Source organism: Salarias fasciatus, chromosome 2 (assembly GCF_902148845.1).
Source record: "Salarias fasciatus chromosome 2, fSalaFa1.1, whole genome shotgun sequence".
NCBI lineage: Eukaryota > Metazoa > Chordata > Actinopteri > Blenniiformes > Blenniidae > Salarias > Salarias fasciatus.
In genome coordinates this window covers 6,281,032-6,298,589 of record NC_043746.1, presented here as the reverse complement: position 1 = coordinate 6,298,589, position 17,558 = coordinate 6,281,032, and the positions used below count along the sequence as shown (strand labels likewise).

At 43.2% G+C, this 17,558-nt stretch overlaps 2 protein-coding genes across 2 annotated transcripts; one reads left to right on the top strand and one right to left on the bottom strand.

Moving 5' to 3' along the window:
• Positions 1-4,347: 4,347 nt before the first annotated feature.
• polr1d (RNA polymerase I and III subunit D) lies at positions 4,348-9,897 on the bottom strand. The gene is made up of 5 exons (XM_030108650.1): positions 9,768-9,897; positions 9,176-9,273; positions 8,973-9,049; positions 5,865-5,947; positions 4,348-4,645 (listed from the first exon to the last, which is right to left on the bottom strand). Exons 1-5 carry the CDS (start codon positions 9,804-9,806, stop codon positions 4,598-4,600), a joined length of 345 nt encoding a protein of 114 aa, XP_029964510.1. The 5' UTR covers positions 9,807-9,897; the 3' UTR covers positions 4,348-4,597.
• A 623-nt stretch (positions 9,898-10,520) lies between these two features.
• Positions 10,521-15,739, top strand: sybl1 (synaptobrevin-like 1). Its single transcript, XM_030114841.1, has 8 exons — positions 10,521-10,660; positions 11,032-11,207; positions 12,476-12,533; positions 12,791-12,928; positions 13,071-13,161; positions 14,053-14,120; positions 14,217-14,309; positions 14,770-15,739. Exons 2-8 carry the CDS (start codon positions 11,062-11,064, stop codon positions 14,833-14,835), a joined length of 660 nt encoding a protein of 219 aa, XP_029970701.1. The 5' UTR covers positions 10,521-10,660; positions 11,032-11,061; the 3' UTR covers positions 14,836-15,739.
• The last annotated feature ends 1,819 nt before the right edge of the window (positions 15,740-17,558 follow it).

Below are 17,558 nucleotides of genomic sequence, written 5' to 3'. Positions count from 1 at the left end.
TTAGAAAGCTTGTTTTGATTTTTGCTGTGCTGCCAAAGTTTCCCACTGTTATTACCAACCTGTCAAAGTCTGATAGCGCTCACTGTTCTGCGTACTCCCTTTCTGTGGAGAACTTCCATGGGGATTGTGTGCAATTTCACAGAAAAAAAAACAAAAAAACAACCAAAAAACACATAAATGCTGAATGTTTCACTTTGCCAGCGTGAAATGACTGCTTCCACTGGACCCGAGGTTTCAGGGATCAGCGCTCAGAGCTGCGTTTAACATCACTAATTGCTGAATAGATCTCAGCAAAGATCAGCTGCTTCAGTTCATGCAGCAGATTTGGAAAGGTCTGGCGTTTTTTTCTTTTTTTTTTTTTTTTTTCTTGGTAGTAATCCTTCTTCTTGGAAACAATCCCAAGTTCCACCAGGCACAGGATTTTATTTTCTTGTGGTTATATCTTCATGTTGCCCTGAAATGATTCTGACTCTTCCCTGAAGAGGTCGAGTGTGTTTGTTGTCGGGGTGTCTTGACAGATAAAACACAGAACTGGTTTTCATCTGAACTTTAAGTCGTTAAATGAGGTTAACAGTTCACACCTACAGCGTTAAAAACCTGTAGTGGTCTGGGATCCCCGTGGTCTGCACTTGGCAAACAGATTTGTGCATGTTTAAAAAACACAGTGAGACATTTTTCTAGCAGAGCTATGCTTTCTTTTTAATTCCAGTGGGAGCGGGTAAGCCTGAATCCAGTTTGGCAAATCACTTAGCGTGGAGGGGTCTGTGAACAATAAGAGATGGGAGCTAGAGGTGTAGGACACACAAATGTCCTAAAAAACAATGAAATGTCATTGTTGCCAAAGTAACAAATCTTTAACAGACAGTTTTACAATATGTGAACAGTAGGGGAGCTTGACTTTTTGTAAGTGCTCACTGGAAGTAATCCAGTCAGAAACATTTCCCATTCAGACTACTGGGCCAAACCGTCCACAATGTCTCTGCAATATGTTTTGAATAAGACTCAGTAGGAGTTTTAACTTAATCCCACATGTACTAAATTCTGAGTTTTATGTCTGTGAAAGGACCACATGTGACTGAAACATACTTTGTGCATTGTGAATGTGCAGTTCTTAAAAGTACAGTCACTCTATTTGCTGAATAAACAATGGACGGACAAAGCTTTATGTGCCGACAGTTTTTTAAGAAAAATTTCCTCCCGTGCTCGGTTTAAACTGTCCTTCAGGGAATGGTAAAAGTCAGTTGTCTTGGAGCCAAAGCAGCGTTTCCATCAATGCAGTGTTTTCACAGCCAACCCGGTTACAGTACACACCAAACACATGTTGGGAGGAAGTAACACATTGCCTTTCCAAACATCTCTCCTCCTGCTTTATCCTGGCTCAACACTGCAGGGTTACAGGCAGCCGGCTGCTGGTTGGAAAGCAGGTAAACCTGCCAGAGGCTGCCAGTCACAGGGCGGAAACAGACAAAGAGAAGCATTCAAACACACTCTTTCTGCTTCTAATGAGAATCTAATTCATTAGCAATACATTATCCTAATTCATTCACCCGCTCTGGTTCAACTGGCAGTTTTAAAAGGTTAAATGTGGGGGAATGTCAAAAAATTTTCTTATCCATTTAATGTGTTTTACAGGATAATCCGTGTGTTTACATGGCACTTTTTATTCCTCAGTAAATCCGAATAAAGCCTAATTCCGCTCTAAAATGATCATGTAATCGCCTGTAACCTTCATTCAAAATCAACCGGCGGGTTTCTGCTAAATAGGCGCGAATTCATTCTGCTCATGCTCCGCAGTGATGACGCAATATTCCAAGATGGCGGCCTGCGGGCCGCCTTTCGACTCGCATGGAGACGATTTATTTAGCGGCAGTTTTAGAAGAATTAGATATAATGACACCAGCGGATCAACTGGCGCTTAACAACCCGGACATTTTCAAAGTCGTAACGTCGAAGTTAATCGAGAAAGAAAGACGAGAAAAACGCTGTTTACTTCCTGATTACGTCATTACGTCACGGCGCCCCCTGTCCAATCAGAACGCTTAGCAGACCCCGGCGTGAGAAAGGATTTAATCCTTTGTTTTTCCCATGTAAACACGACGCTTTGAATATAATTCTGAATTATTTAATACAGAATAAACCAATCCTGAATTAAAAACACCATATAACCACACTCAATGTGTCCGTCCACCAGCTGGAGCTCACAAGAGCTGCGTATTTACTACAGCTGAAGCAAAGGAATGAAAATCCAGCAGAGAGCTAATCACGCAGCCTTCCACTTGTCTCAGGGCTCGTAAATTTCAACTTTTCTCAGCATTGTGGAGCAGAAGTACTAAACTCTGACCTCAAAAGACAAAACTCAAAGCAGAAGTTTAAGACCATGAGTTTTATCTTCAACTCGATGGTTTTACTGCTGTTTTCACGACACAAAGAGGTTTTGCCCCCATTTTATTGAGCCGTGCTTCAACATATATGAAGTTATGACTTTCAGTGTTGGGAGTCATTTAATGCTGCAGCCCAGCTTTCCCAGAAAGAGATATCAGTTTCTGTTAGGAGAAAATTACCAGGAAATTTCTGAACTCTGACTTTAAATACTTCTCAAATGTCTTTTGGAAGGAAGCACCATCTATTTTCTTCCAGTAGCTGCTGATCAGAGCGGCACCGTGTTGAAAAGGAGTTCTGACACATATTTCCTTAGAAAACTTCACTTCTGCCAGATTTTTTAGGATATCTGCAGTGAATTACTCTCTGGACACATTCCACAGCATCGCTATTGAACTCAGACATAGATTCTGACTGGCTGAATCCAAAATGTGGGTTTCTGTTTTCAGTTGTGATAGTAAGTTCACTATTGATCTCTCGCATGAGCCAAATCAAACAAAGACACAGCTGGTGGACATTATTCAGATTCTGGATTTGCCAATAAAATAAACTTAGGAAGTTATTTTCTCTCTGCGATAAGAAGCATTCCAGGCGGGGTTGCAGTAAAGCAGCCCACCATCATGATGCTCCCTCCACCGTGCTTCATCCAGGTGGATAGAGATATTGAATAGAAAGCAGCTGGCCTCTCCATGAATCTGTCCATGTTCAGATAAGCCTATAAAAAAAACAAACCTCACTGATCTTTGATTGGCTTCACTAAATGGACACGCCCACTCTCATCAGCGTAGAACATAAAAGCAATGGGGAATTTTCCAGGTGTGATCTATTGTCTGAAAGGTTACTCATACCAATTTTCTTTGACCTCTGAAAATCTAATTATGACTCTTTCAGAGCAGGAAAAGCCTCCAGTGCCTGCTAAATGAAGTGCCTGAAATCCACTGGCATCCAGTGTGAATGGACCCAAGGTTGTAAATCAGTATTACACTACAGGCGGGAATAAGCTAACACATTCCAATGATTCTGTCTTCCAATTATATTCTTATACCTGTTTCACACAGAATGTGTCTGACGCCATCCAAGCTGAATCCAGTGTTCCCTTCATTTCCATGGCTGTTTCACCTCATTGAGAGATTTTCGAACCCGGCCATCAATGCAGCATTTCGTCATGAACAATGAAAGCGTTTTTGTTAACTCAGCTTACCGAGCATCCGTTTCAGGATAGAGTAGCCCCAGTACTAACTAGATTTCCCCTCTGTGGGCTGTGAATACCTGAAAACCTTTGAGATTCTCTTGTAAAACCCTCCCAGTCCACAGAAGTTCCCCAAAGATGTCGTGGCCTGGATCCCATCAGCAGAAGTCTGAGTGCGTGTTTCACGCCACTTTTTGGATTGATGGGCCTAAACTTCAGTCTCCAGCAGCCACGTGGTGTTTCAGCTGGATTCACGCTAAATATAGCGTGTATTTATGTTTACTTGTGAGTTTCATGTGTCAGAGATCACATCTTATAATTAAATGAAGTGGAAAAGGAGCAAACTTACATTCTTTTAAACATACTTTTCTCATCAGTTTCTTTTAAAATGAGGAGAATGTCGTCGTCCTTTCCTTCAAACTGAGTTTTATCCCAAAAAAAACGGAGTGATGAGTCCGAGCGAGTGACTGACAGGGGGGACAACCTTCACCTCGAATAACTGCAACAGTATCATTCACACTTCCTCTGGCTCTCTCCCTCCACTTCTTGGCACTGTATGAAGTCGCTCGCACCGCATTCCTCCACTAATAAGACATTCCAGCTTTCACTTCCAGTCACACGAGGCTCCAGACGCACGCGAAAGCGATCTGGAGTTTGAGAAATTCATCGCTGAAGTTGGGGCATATTTCTAAAAAGGCGTTTTATGAGTCTATATGGAAATAAACACGAGACAAACAGCCGTGGGATTGCCGTTACAAAACACAAGGGACTAAATGAAAGTCTTTGTTGGTTGATTTTAATGTTTTCTATCTGTTTGAATCGCCGCTCCAGCAACACAGGAATTATGAACCCAAAACTGAAACACTTTCATGGTCCATCAAGAATCGATTTAGACATAGTATAAAAAAAGAACACTGTACAAAAGTCCCATGATCCCTCTGTCTGAGGGCGCTGTGGACTCGCCCATCCTCCCCGTCACTGGGAGGATGTGTTCGTTTGTTTGGAGTCCGACGTCTCCGGGATCCCCGATCACTCCATGGGCTGCTCCTGTCTGGCTTTGAACTCATCAACTCGTGCCTGGAACAAAACACCATCAGCACACCGTTAGATGTGTGGGGTGACTCACATTTGATTGGTGCCAGATGACCATCTAACACACACACACGCCGCCAAGCTGAGGGATTCCTCCTTTTCTGCATCTATGTATGGGCATAAAGGGTCACCTCTGGCTTTTACCTCCTCTGCCAGAGAAACACGAGCGGAGAGTAACACAGCCTGGAGAAACCCCGGTGAGAGCAGAGAGCAGAGAGCAGAGGCCCGACAGCCGACGCAGGCGGATGACAGACGATCCACACCGCCAAGACATTTTTCAATTCCAGTGGTAAATCAACATAAACAAGGCCCCAACAGAGTGAATCAGCCAAAACCGGGCCAAGTTTAGATTGGACCGCGCTCCAAACGAAAATATTTAGAAGGAAAACTTTGGTGATTGTTTGTATAGTTTCATCAGTCGAATTGATCCCATGAAACGACCAAAACCAACGACGCAGTGATCCTATGAGAACTGCGCTCGCAGTGAGGCCAGCTTCAGGCGTTTCTACGAAAACGGGACATTTTCACTGCATTTTGACAGTACATTTACAAGTTATTACTCTTTTTTTTTTTGGAGCAGAGTGGGATGTTTTTAAAACACTTGAATCTGTGTATGAAATGGGGACGCCACAGGCTTTCTGATCAACGTATTCACCATGGCTGTCAATGGTACATCGACCACAGCAAGGACGGGGGACTCCAGACAGCTGTTGATGCAGCTGGCACTGAATTCCATGCACTGCTTCAACAAAGTCTACATTTACTATCATTTACCGCATGTAAAAACCTTTTCTGAGACAAAAAAGGCAAAAACGATGTGCTTTCATTTGACGGGTAAACATGGCCTGAGTCTGTTAGCAACAGCGCTGAAAACACGAGTTATTTAACGATCAGGAAAATAAATGTCACCCATTTGATTTAAGAGATGAAAACATTCCTTTTTTGTTTGTAACTGCCAAAAGTCAAGACTTAGCAATATGTTTCATGAATGCATTATGAAGAAAGCCTGCAGGTGATAGTTTATTACACTACAAAATAAGTTTAACTACATACATTATGAGCCCAAAGAGACATTAATGTCTTGCAGCTGTGAGGTGATAAATATGCTTCTGCGTTAAACTGGCTAGGCTGAGCTGGACGCCGCCGATCGGTGACGTCCTGCAGAGGACAGGTGAGCGCCGCAGGAGAGGGGAAGCAGGTCTACCTGGAAGGTGTTGAGAACGTGCTGACAGACGTCTGTGAGTTCGTTGAGGCCCCTCCGCAGCGGCTCCGTGGCTGGAATCCCCCCTGAAACACACCGCAGAACACAAATTCACAAAAAAGCCACAAGTGACACAAGCACCAAGTTATCTTATGGTCTCTATTCCCCCATTTTCCATCATGAGACGAGGTCAGAGATCAAACGTTTCACAGTCAGGAACACGAGCAGGTCAAACCCGGGTGTGGGAGGATCACAGATCAAATGTAAACTGTTATACCAGCAGTTTCAAACCTGGGGTCCAGGACCCCCCCTGAGGTTCTGGGGCCCCCAAAGCTTTGCCTGCTCAGAGGCACATGTGAAGGAAAAACAGGACACTCTCTCGAAGGTCAAGCAGACTTGTGAAGCTGCATATTGCTTTTATTTTGAAGGCTCCTGCTGTTGCGTGTTGATGAGAGCGCGTGTGTTCAGAAGCTCTGCGCTTCACTGGACACTGGCTAATTCCTTTTCCTGCATGTCTGCTCAACAATAACGCGAAGCACGAAGAGAACGGAGCAGGAGAGCGAGCGAGCTGCTGATCGCCCATAACAGCTAATTCTGTAACACACAGGCTTTTCATTAACACCACAGGATCCTTTTAAAATGTCTTTTTTTAACTTGCATGATCATATAAAAGGTAGGGGAAAGTATCAGATGCCTCATGACTGTGGTCATTTGATACGACACCGCTAGAACACAAGGACATAGTGTGTCTAAATGACAGAAGAGGAACTAGAATCACTGTACATTCAGGAAATACTCCAGTTTTAACCTTAGTGTTCAGGATCCTTGCAGGGAAATGTGAGTAGGATGTGGTGGAAGATACATCGGTTTGTAATGATCATTTTCCAGTGAATGGAGGGAGGGGAGACGTACAGGGGAAGTGGGTTTATTTGAAGTGTTTACATGTGAACTAGAGACGGAAAGTTTTAATTCAGATGACAGTCTGAGCAGGGGAGGAACGACAAGGGAGCGGAGGAACTCAGTGTTAAAGATGGGAGAGCAATCAGAGGAGGCTGAAATTACAGCTAAGCTCTTGTTAAAATCTATATAATCTGACAGATGAAGGTATGAGGCAGGAAGAGCAAGTATTGATCACTGCTGGTAGAAACACCACCAACTAACAGTATTAAGTTCCACGTCATTAATAAACCAAATAATAGCCTGGCTTTCACACTAGAGATAGACTGATATGGTTTTATCAGAGCCAATATCAGTTATCAGTAGTCAAGGAGGCCGATAAACAGATATTTACAGCCGATATTCATTTACAGTAGAACTGAAAATATAGCGACAAAAGTCTGAATAGTACAAAGCCTCTTGAGCGTCCATAGCTGCTTCCTGTTTGTGTTCTGTAGGTTAACGGCAGAGTTTTCAGAGTTTTTCATTATTGTTTGTCTTTTTCTGAGTGAGGAAAATATACGCCCGTTAGCACTGAAATGATGAGCGTTGTGTGTTTTCTATTTAGTAAATGGAATGTTGCTCAGCTGAATTTGTTCCAGCAAGGTCCACGACTGAGCGCTAACTGTTAGCATGTCAATGGATTTTTCCCACAATATGTATTTATTCATCTGTGAAAACCACTGCAGGAGTTGCTGGATATGAGCTGAGATCACATCTGCAACAGCTTCAAACTCTTCCCAAGTTCAGTTTAACTCAATTTGTAACCCTGAAACAGGACTGCTCAGTTTATCCCATATGATTCTGAAAAAAGAGCAAACGATTCAGTGAAATGTGCATTTTTACAGACCAAACATGCGTGCTTGTGCGCTCAAATCCCAGTGACGCCCCTGGTTCAACAGCCACTTGGTTGATCAACAGGACCGCGGGAAGAATAGCTTCATCGACCAAACAAACGTTCATGAGCGCTTCACTCTCCTTCTGGACTGACGAATTCTCCAAACTCTAAAGCGCACATGACTGCAGCCAGAAAAAGAACAGCGGTGATCGACAACAAAGGCAGGGCTTTGTTCAGCCTCGATACGTCCAGATAGATTAAGAGTCAGTTCAACTCAAAGAGAAGCAGCATTAAAGTCTTTATATACCGATTCTGCTTCATCACATTACATCACTCCAGAGTCACCGTTAGCGAAGCACATGCAGACGAAGAAAACCAGGAGATCCATCAAAGCGGGGTGCAATGATATGATTGTGCATTTATAATTTTGAAAAAATGGTTTAAGTCGAGTTCGTATGTCCTGGATTAGAACGTAGCCACCCTGGACCTTAAAACCAGTGATCCAAATCACAAAACGCCGCTGCCGTCTTCTTCGTTGGAACGGCGTAACACTTTGTTTTGCACAAATGAAGCAGCTGCAGCAGATAATGATTCCACAGGCCAGCAGGATATTTGAATTAATGTTCTCCAAAAAGGATTACAGCTGCAAATAACCACGGAAAGTTCGAGATTGTATCGCTACAAATCGAATATGCCCGCTCTCGTGGATGCCTATTCAATCGAGAAAGCACTTTTCAAAACTCACATAAAGCAGGAGAATCTTGTTATAGTAATCCAATTGATTAAACCTCAAAATGAATGAAGAGAACTGTTTTGCTGCAGTCCTCATGAAATGACTTACTCTGACCCCGGACTTTAACTGTTGGTTTGGTTAACTATGAGGGCAACTTTCCATAAAGAAACTCGGTCTCCATAAAGCTCTGTCTCAAAGCACAGTGAAAACTGGAATTTTATTTTTTTTGTCAGCGTGTCTTTCTTTGTGAAGAAACCATGAGGAAAAATTCTTGAGGCATCTGAAAGTCTACAAAAACAAGTTGTTCCTCAGCTTCACAGGGTCCTTTCATGTGATAAAGCTGCTGTTATCTAGTGGCAAAGTGGCTGACAAATGTTTTTTCTCCCTCTTCTGACCCAACAAGGGAAATTGTTCCTCCTCCCAACAAGGGGTCTTGTATTAAAGCCTGTTACTGGCCTTTCTACTGCAGCTCAGCCGACAAATCAGGCCAGACTCCAACCGACACGCTCGCTCTGGAGCCCGAAAGCGTTTTCTCCATCTGCGTTCAACACACGGAAAGGAAACGAGGACTCAGGGACATGTGCCAAAGGGTTGTGTGTCTGACCTCGTGTTTGAATGCGAAAGTTAATCTTGCTCTCAGATGGATGGGTGATGGTGTAGCCACAAAAATCCACATCAACGCTGAGAAAAGAGACAGAAAGACAGGGAGGCGACGGTTATTATTGTCAATTGACAATCAGTGGGATGTGAAATTATGAGGACAATTTTCTCTATTGTAAACCAGCTGTTAATGCTGACTGCACTGACCCCTTCATGATCATATATCTCAGGGAGTTCCCCAGAGTGTGGTCTTCATCGTGCATCACAAAGGTCACGCAGCCCTCATCAGCTCCATCGGCCTGGACCTGGAACACAACAAGCACATTTCACGCTGGTTTTCCCTAGCAGGGGGCCAGTGACTCAGTCACGCTGAGAGGTAACTATCGTGCACTGCCAGCACATCAGTACTTAGAAAGAGAAGTGCACTGTGCAACATGCTGAGAAACTGTTGAAACACTGCCTCTTAGTGGAGGAAAAGACGCACCATCGATGGAACGAGACAGGCAGATGGAAAAAAAAACAACAGATGCTTTTTGAGTTACACATCTTGGATGTACTCCATGATGTTAATTAGATGTGTCTATCTGGGATAAATCTGCATTAATAATAATGCTCTATTGGATAAGCTGAGTCAAATGTTTACATCAGCAGTAGCTACTGAAAGCTACCCACGTGTGACGATTATGGGCGATCTAAACGTTACAGTTACCCACAGCACCTGATTACTTATTTCACATGAAGGCTAAGCAGTGGAAAGACAAACAGAAGAATCCAAACACTCGATAATGCAGCTTCTTACCGTTTCTAGCACAGCTTTCTTTTCGCCCTCTTCAGCCATGCTTCAAGTTCCGACTCCGTTCCATGGCACAGCGTGTGCCCTCAACTCTGCCTGACAGGCAAAGGAAAACAAACTGACTCTTCAAAAACTGTTTTGTACCTTAGATAATTAATAGACTGTGAAATATTATTAAATATTTAACAATGTGCTCATGAAATACAGCATATTTTTTGAGTGGTTAACTTTGTACAGATGCACTTCTAGTCACGATTTAAACAACTCTCGAATAATATAAATGAATTTAATAAATTTAGAAAAACAAAGCACAACACGTCTACACACGCACAAACACGATCAAGCACAGTGCATGTGTTGCAAACCCTTACGGCATGCCATGCTCACACAGAAACAGTAATCATCATGTCTGAAAAATAGCTGGGAGAAGCAAAACTCGTCATTTTTTTTTTATAAAAGAATGATCATAGCGGTTGTGAAAAACCATCCGTCACGTCTGTCGTGCACGTTGTGCCAACACTGCATGATTCTCATGCATGCGTCAAACGAGACGACGATGCCTGTGAGTCAGTACCGAGGGTAAATTAAACAAACTGCAGCAGCCTGCAGCCGTACCTCCGTCACGAGCGGTACGTATGAAAACATGTGACGACAAAATCTACGTCACGCGTAGAAAAAATAGAAATGTAGTTCAATGAACGAAACGGTACAGAGCACACAGAGGGGAAGCGGCGATAAGAACTACATTACCCAGGGAGAGAGCGACTCCGTTTCCGGTGAAGGATTTGCAAAGCAGAAGTCACTCGAAAAGGATTAGCTAGCTTGCTAGCAGCTGAAACCTCTTTAGATGTTGGAATTTGCGGTAAATGCACCATTCGGGACACCGCTGACACTTTGAGGTATTAAAATCATCATCTGATACCGTCGCTGAATGTTTTAGCTCCGTAATCTGAAGCTTTCCCGTTAACTATCTCACTCCCACGATGTTGTGAATACTGGTCAACAACAATATTAGCTAGCTCGTTGTTTATCTGGGACACTGTTGATATATATTTTGTATTAATCTTTGTGACAACTGACTCGGGTATTCTGGCAATCGGTATACCAGCTGACACCTTCGTACTTGTGTTTCACGCGCGCGTCTTTCGCCTCCTTCGTTTCATTGTCGTTGTAACGTGAACCTGGAGTGTTTCGCCAGAGTCAGTGTTTATGAAGCCACCTCCTCTTGCTCCACCAGTCACTCATCTTCAGGTTGTTTCTGTGCCGTCAGAGTACCGGGGCCGAAAGCACAGCTGTTGCCATGGCGATCCTGTTCGCTGTGGTGGCTCGTGGAACCACGATCCTGGCCAAGCACGCCTGGTGCGGCGGAAACTTCCTGGAAGTCACGGAGCAGATTTTAGCCAAAATCCCCTCTGAAAACAACAAACTGACCTACAGCCACGGCAGGTACGACAATCAAATCTGCCTGTATGTCATCTGTTGTTTGTCTTATGTGTTTTTTTGGATTATTATGTTTTGTCTGAGGTTGTTTTTATGTTAGCTGTCTGTTGTACATACACTTCTTTATACAGTGTTAATTTCTTTGTGCTTTGAGATATGTTTAGCTAAATAACAGTGTCTCTCTCTTGCTACAATTTTCCAGTAGTCTCGATTGATCCATTTCAGACAAGCTGGTCTAATCCACTTACATCTTTGAGCAGGCACACAGGCATAGATCAATTTGGATATACAGGATTTTGACATGTAGAATAAGAATTCAAAATGCTTTAAAATAGAATTGTTAGTGGTTTAATGTGACCTGTGGAGCAGTGCTTAACCCACTTGCTTTGCAGTGAGTAGGTCATGGGTTAAAGGTCTGGCTGGGCGTTTCTCTGTAAAGTTGGCACGCTCTCCCAGTGTGTGCATGGGTTGCCTGGTCAACTGCAGTCCACAGACGTGACCTTAATTCCCCCTGTGTGTGTGTGTGTGTGTTATGTGTGTGTGTGTGTGTGTGTGTGTGTGTGTGTGTGTGTGTGTGGGGGGTAGCTGTAGCAGTTTGTGACTGATAAAATAGTGTAACGTCAAGAAGTACAGGCCACATAAAATTGTCTGTTGTGTAAGTTACTGACCTTTCAAAGGCTCTCAGATTCAGTACATTAATGTCACTTACATAGTTATTTTCACTGTTAAAATTCTGCCTCACACTTACCCTTTTACATCACACACACACACACACACACACACACACACACAGCAATTGCAGTGACTGCCATGCAACTTCATGAGAAGCAATCAAGGGTTCTGCATCATGTTCAAGGACATTTCAACCTATGGACAGGATAAGATGAGGAATCACACCTGCAACCTTGAGACAGAAAAACAGCAGGCTCTCCCAAGCGAACACCAATGGGACCCTCCATGTCCTGATATTCCACTTCATTCGACAGCTAATGTTTATCTATCAGTAGGATGGCTGGCAGGATAGTGCCAGTTTCTCAGGGATGCCTTAATATTTCATACTGGCATAGATCGGTCTGCACTACCTGCCTTTTCCATGGACTTCATGGCATTTCTTTGTCTCATGATGGGACAAAACTGACGCAAAGTTTTGTGGGTCATAAACACAACATGCTTTTCTTTGATATTTTTCATACATGGTAAAACAAGTAGAGATAAACAAGCTTTCATCATCTGGTTTTTAACAACTTATCTAATGATACTTTTTTCTTTTTTAGCTACCTGTTTCATTACATCTGCCATGACAGGATCATATACTTGTGCATCACTGATGACGTGAGTATATCATATCGGTTGGATAAATAATGGACATTTACATTAAATAGACTCATTTTTTTTATTGTTCATTTGGAATAATTTACCAAAATAAATGGTAAAAATGGTAAATATTATAATATTGTGCTTTTGACACTGCTTGAGTAGAGAGCTCTTTGTAAAGTGCTTTGGGTAAAATAGAAAATCAAAAATAAATCTTGACAAGATCTTTGGTGTTGGTGTATGATTTTGATGTGTTCGCCTCCTCTCTGCTGAAGGACTTTGAGAGGTCGCGTGCGTTCAGCTTCCTCAGTGAAGTCAAGAAGCGCTTCCAGACGACATATGGCTCACGAGCACAAACCGCCCTACCGTACGCCATGAACAGTGAGTTCTCCTCCACACTGGCGGCTCAGATGGTGAGTACCACACATGAATGAACACAGCGAGGAGCCTTTCATGTCGACAGCTCTTTCAGTTATTTGTAAAAAAGAAAAAAAGATATGCATTCAGTTAGAGATTTGTATCAATGTTGGTGTTTTTTTTTTTTTTTTTTTGCAGAAGCACCACTCAGACCCGCGGGGATCAGACCGTGTTACTGAAACTCAGATGCAAGTGGATGACCTGAAGGGCATCATGGTCCGCAACATAGGTGGGCTCATTGTCAGTTTTCTCATTGGTCAACCGATGTGCTCACCTTCTACACCGCTTCATTCAGTCCAGATTGGCAGGGCGCTAGAGCCACTCTGAGCCAACCAGGGGCGAAGGTCACCAGTCCATCACAGGGCAAACACAGGGAGACAAACAATCTCACACACACACACACACACACACACACACACACACACACACACACACGTTGTTAGACTTTGGGAAGAAACAAGAAAAATCCATCCGGAACATGCTTACTCCACACTGAAATAATTGGATTTGAACCCACGACCTTCTTGGGTTGAGCCAAGAGCACTAATGTAATTGGACCTCGTTTTGATGCAGAGCTGGGAGATGATAGGACAGAGATTCCAGAGCCATTTTGTTGGAGGGATGCCCCCAATGGCACGCTCCACTTCCCCTTGAATGTGAAATTAATTTCAGTTAATCTTATTTTCTGTATAACAGGGGGCAAAAAAAAAAAAAAAAAAACCCTTCCAGGGTTGTAAAGATGGCAACACTTGTCTTCCTGTGAGTAGCAGCCAGAGTAGTTCCCCTGCTCTGGGTCCAAATACAGGAAAACACCCCCAGTGCTGCAGGCCTTGCTGCTGACATTAGATATCAGGATTGAACTCAACTTTGGTGTCGTAGCAGCAAACTTTAAATATATCTTTGATTATATAGAATACACAATGCCATTATAAACAAATATAATCACACTGATGAGGAGTGGTGCAGCTAAGGATTACACAACCCTTTGATATGTAAAACTGTAAAACCGAGGATAACTGTCAAATGTCAAATTTCACAAATTTCCAGATCCGATTCTTGTTACACTGCATTGTTTGTGTTTGCCAAGTTAGCTCAGGGTCTTTCCATGCTCTGTTCACAGATTTGGTAGCTCAAAGAGGAGAGAAGCTGGAGCTGCTGATTGACAAGACAGAAAATCTGGTTGATTCTGTGAGTTTCTGCTGCTCTTTCTAGGACATATTTAGCCAGCTGTATGCTTCCCACAAACATTGCCGATGATGGTATGTTCTCTCCTCCCTTCTCCAGTCGGTCACATTTAAGACGACTAGTCGCAACCTCGCACGAGCCATGTGCATGAAGAACCTGAAGCTGACTGTTGTCATTGTGCTGGTGTGCCTGGTGAGTTCAGACCGTCATTCAGACTCGGATCATAGCTGACAGCAGACAGTTTAACGGCTGGTGTTTCGTGGTTCTGTTAAATCCTGCAGTTTATTTACCAGTATTGATTTGTTCCAAGACTCAGTTTGACCCTGTTTACACCTGCCAATGAATAACCTCCTGCATTCAGATATGATTTTGAACGGTTCACATTTACACCGGGTATTTTTGTAGCTCACCATCGCCTTTCACTCGCTTCAGGGACCTAATTGACCACGGATGCGGTTGTCCTGTGTCCATTTTAGATAAATAATAACTGTCATTGAATAAGCACCAGATCCTTAGCACTTCCAACCTGTACATGAGCTTTGTTCAGTTGGTCTGAATCATTCCCCTTCGCCTGTGTTAACCTCTGTGTTTGAGTCACGGTGTGAATAATCTCAGTCATGCAGGAGCTGATCTCTGCCTCTGTTTCTTTCAGGTGGTCCTGTACATCATCGTCTCTGCAGCCTGCGGAGGACTCAGCTGGCCATCATGTGTCCGTTAATGAGACGAGAGCGGTGACGAAAGGGGAAAACGAAAGGGACGGAGAGAGGAGGAGAAGTGCCTGTTCGCCTCTGCTTGCCAATGGACACAAATGGAGATCCAGATTTTCTTTGCTTTACTCCCAAAGCTTCAGCATCCCTTGAAGTTACATGCTTTTCTCCTCCTCCTCCTCCTCCTGCCTCCTTCGTCACCCTCTACTTCGAGTGTGTGCAGTTATTTGCCTTCTGGACTGGGAGTCCCACCTCACACACACACTAATGGACAGCAGCCATGTGGCCTAAAACTGATGTTGAAATTAATCATGTCTCCTGTCGTTCTGGTACATTCATCCTGTCCCATGCACTTAGTGGCCTGATGTATCAGTTTGTGATTCTGTCCTGCACCGATCTGTATAATCCATTCATTCAGAATGGATCACAGAGATAGCAGAGTTTGATTTGTTTTCGTCCTGGTTTACCTTTGGTGTCATGGGAGGCGTATGGGACCTGCAAGTGTAGCTCGCATGTTGTGTTGTAGACCCATCAGGAAGGACTCACGCAGTGCGGTGTGTTGTCCTCTGCTATACAACCGAAAACCTGTTTGTGACTAAACTGATGCATATGGTTTATTGCTCAGTACAGCAGTATCTTCTAAGATGGAGCTTGTATAATATCACATGTGATCATGCAAATAAATATTGTACATTCGATCAATATAACTGATAGATATGGTTCTTTGGAAGCAAATTGGATTTTTAAGAAACTCTTATCACTTTTACCTCTCTTAAGATGTTTAGTGTGCCCATAAGTTCTATTGTCTTAACACAATGCACTTTTTATATTGTACAGACTTGCTTCCTCATTTGGCTTATGGTCATGTAATTATTTAATTATTGTACATGCAGATTCAAATAAATAAAATTAAAGATTGAAGTGGTTTTACTTTTACACCAGGAATGCAAAAAGGTGTGGAATGACGACGTGTTTTGAAGTGAATCAATAGGGTTTGTGATAAGAGTGTTGAATGTATTTGTTTTTGAGTCAGATTAGGAGCGACAGCCACCTCACCAACCCTGCGCGTCCCAGGGGTCAAAGTTCAAACGGTAAATCACTGCGGAGAGACGGTGTGTGGGGTCGGTGTGGAGTGCTCACGGATTTGTTTCAGTCTGCAGACTACAATGTCTTAACATGTTTTAATGAGGAAAAGAGAGAAACCAGCAGCTGGCTCTGATTGTGCCTGACACCTGCCGGCGCGCTCCCGACGCCTGCGCTCGCTCCCGCTACAGGTACTTTAAAACGTTCTCCGGCGTGTGAAACTTCAACTCTAACATTTATTAATTCCCTCACCTTTAAACATGACAGGCAAATGGTAAGGAAGCTTGTTTTCACTATTTATTTAGCAGAAAAACTTCCACCTGCTGTTGACATAAAAAGACGTTTGAGAGCTAATTGCTAACAGATTTTCTCAGCTACCGTTAGCTTATTATTTTTTTTTTTATCGTTATCGTCTGTTTGCTCTCCAAACGTCTACGAGCAGTCCACAAACTGCGTGTGCTTGAAAGCGTGTTTTCCTTGCTATTTGTAGCCTCGGACTATGTTTACTCCCGCTCTCGTTTTAGATGAGGCGGGGAGAGGAGAGCAGGCCTCCGGGGGGATAATCTGTCAGTCAGGTGCGGGAGCCTGGACGTGTTGTAATGGAGCCTGGTGCTCAGAGTAAACCAAATTAAAGAGCCACTCATTCATCCATCTCCACTCATTCAGGATGTCTGCTGACAATTGGAGATCGATGTGATGCTTTGTGGTCAACCTTTTCACTTTTCCTGCCTGGGAAAAGTGTTTTACTCTGACATACCATTACAGTTAACTTCTGTTTTATAAGACACAGTTTTAATGGCTTCTGAATTAAAGGGAGAGATTTGAATGGGTGTCAACTAGCTTTCATTTTACTGACTCTGAGAAGGACATTAGGCTCTCAATTTTAACTGTTTAATATGTTTTCTATAGTTTATTGGACGAAGGGCAGAATTTTGAAGACAATCCAACAAGAATCACCTTATTAAAGGTCAACTGAAACATCTTGGGAAGTGTGAAAATCCTATTCATCCAGATGATCAAATATTAGCACCATATCAGGTTTATTTTTTCAGTGTAAGAATGTAAACAATAGCCCCACAGTGATACTATCTCAGTAAACACTTTGTGGACAGATGAAAAAAATTGGTGCTGTTGTGTACCAAGGTGCAGTCCTTTTCTGCACAAGTGTCTGACAAATTAAATCCACGCTTTAAGGTGCCTTTCAAAGATAATTCCAGGCATTTTTCTGAATTCATGTTTTGAAAAGTGTACATGTGCAGGCAAAAGAGGACACAGTGAGCCACATGCATTGTACGAGTCTTGGCATCCATCAAAAAGTTCATAAGGACAGATGTTTAGAACTCCTGACATGTCTTGTTTCTCCCTGAAAGCCCATACAGGCTTACAGCTTTGTACCATGCTTGTGTGTGCAGCACTCTGGGTGATATTGTGATATTTTTCTGTCCAGCCTGGCTCTGCTGGTTTTGTTCCAGCGTGCTTCACAGAGGACAGCCTTGTTCCTCCACCGTGCACGCTGGAATCTCCCTGTTTGACCCGCTGCCCTGTTGTAAGGGCGGCGCTGTGCCCGGGCTTCTGATGACTGGCCTGGCTACTCATAACCACTCACTGTGTGATACTGATATGCCCAGTCACCCATGTAAAGCTAGGGAAA

Excerpts from the sequence above, each read along its gene's own strand:
- polr1d (XM_030108650.1), bottom strand. The coding sequence starts at position 9,806 with ATGGCTGAAGAGGGCGAAAAGAAAGCTGTGCTAGAAACG. Across the intron at positions 5,948-8,972 it reads CTTTCGCATTCAAACACGAG|GGGGGATTCCAGCCACGGAG; the intron begins GTCAGACACACA and ends GGTGTGTTTCAG. Across the intron at positions 4,646-5,864 it reads ACGTTCTCAACACCTTCCAG|GCACGAGTTGATGAGTTCAA; the intron begins GTAGACCTGCTT and ends GTTTTGTTCCAG.
- sybl1 (XM_030114841.1), top strand. The coding sequence starts at position 11,062 with ATGGCGATCCTGTTCGCTGTGGTGGCTCGTGGAACCACGATCCTGGCC. Across the intron at positions 13,162-14,052 it reads CATCATGGTCCGCAACATAG|ATTTGGTAGCTCAAAGAGGA; the intron begins GTGGGCTCATTG and ends CTCTGTTCACAG. Across the intron at positions 14,310-14,769 it reads TCATTGTGCTGGTGTGCCTG|GTGGTCCTGTACATCATCGT; the intron begins GTGAGTTCAGAC and ends TGTTTCTTTCAG.